At 40.0% G+C, this 1,233-nt stretch overlaps 1 protein-coding gene across 1 annotated transcript; it reads right to left on the minus strand.

Annotated features, from left to right (window-relative positions):
• Positions 1-291: 291 nt before the first annotated feature.
• Positions 292-1,233, minus strand: LOC147005849 (olfactory receptor 4F21-like). Its single transcript, XM_085829547.1, has one exon. It carries the CDS (start codon positions 1,231-1,233, stop codon positions 292-294), a length of 942 nt encoding a protein of 313 aa, XP_085685673.1.

The raw sequence follows: 1,233 nt of genomic DNA on the forward strand, positions 1-1,233 counted from the left end.
AGAAGTAGGCTATTGATGTGATCATTGATATTTTTGAGGTAAACTTGTTTGCTTTTGTGTGTAATACCTGAAAGCTTTTTTAAGAAAATGTATTTTCCTGAAAAAAAAGTATAAATTTGTGTATTCTACTTTCTCAAGGGAACAAAATCAAGGCCTTATTAGTTTGTGGGAATGCATATAGATTGTGAGGTAGATAAGGTGCAGTTGGCAAGGTTATATAGAATGTGTCTCAGTGGAACCTTCTAATATACATTTTGATGTACATTTTTAGAGCACTCATACTAAACATAGTCAGCAAAATCTGCTACAAACAGCCCTTTTGCTTAATCTTCCAATTGCTATTCTTATATCTTTGTTTCTGAATGTATAGATGACAGGATTAAGAGCAGGAGTGATAGCAAAGTCAGCAATGAACAGGTATTTATCAATCGATGATGTGGGGAAAGGCCACACATAGAGAAACATGCATGGAGTAAAAAACAGAACAACCACAGTGATGTGAGCTGACAGAGTGACAAGCGCCTTTGACAAGTCCCCTGAAGACCTTTGCCAGACTGTAACCAAAATGAAGACATAGGAGAGAAGAAGCAAGAAGAAGGTCGCCATGCTCATGAAGCCACTATTGGCAGCAACAACAAACTCAAACTTGTCTCCATCAGTGCACGCCAGTTGTATGATCCGAGGGAAGTCACAGTAAAAGCTGTCCACTTTGTTAGGACCACAAAAAGGCAGGTTCACAACAAAAGAGAACTGTGACATGGCATGGACCACTCCAGTGACCCACCCAGCAATTACAAATGAAATGCATATTCTAGGGCTCATGATGCTCAAGTAGCGCAGAGGTTTACAGATGGCCGTGTACCTGTCAAATGCCATGGCTATGAGCAGCACCATCTCCACTCCTCCCATAATGTGGATAAAACAGATCTGAGTCATGCAATTGTGGAAGGAAATTACTTTGTGCTCTTTCAGAAGATCTGAGATCATCTTAGGAACTGTAGTGGAGGAAACCCACACATCATTCAAAGACAGGTTGGCCAACAGGTAGTACATAGGTGAATGTAAGTGAGAGTCAGCAATTACTAAAATGACAATGAAGAGATTTCCCAAAATGATTCCGATGTAGAGCATAGAGAATGTTACCATGAGAAAAACTTTAGTTTCCCAAGAACTAGAGAGTCCTAGAAGCACAAACTCAGAAACTCTGGAGTCATTTAGTTGATCCATCGGCAT

The sequence above is a fragment of the Mus caroli genome, unplaced genomic scaffold (assembly GCF_978045245.1).
Source record: "Mus caroli unplaced genomic scaffold, Mus_caroli_1 scaffold_2, whole genome shotgun sequence".
NCBI classification, from domain to species: domain Eukaryota; kingdom Metazoa; phylum Chordata; class Mammalia; order Rodentia; family Muridae; genus Mus; species Mus caroli.

Excerpts from the sequence above, each read along its gene's own strand:
- LOC147005849 (XM_085829547.1), bottom strand. The coding sequence starts at position 1,233 with ATGCCGATGGATCAACTAAATGACTCCAGAGTTTCTGAGTTTGTGCTT.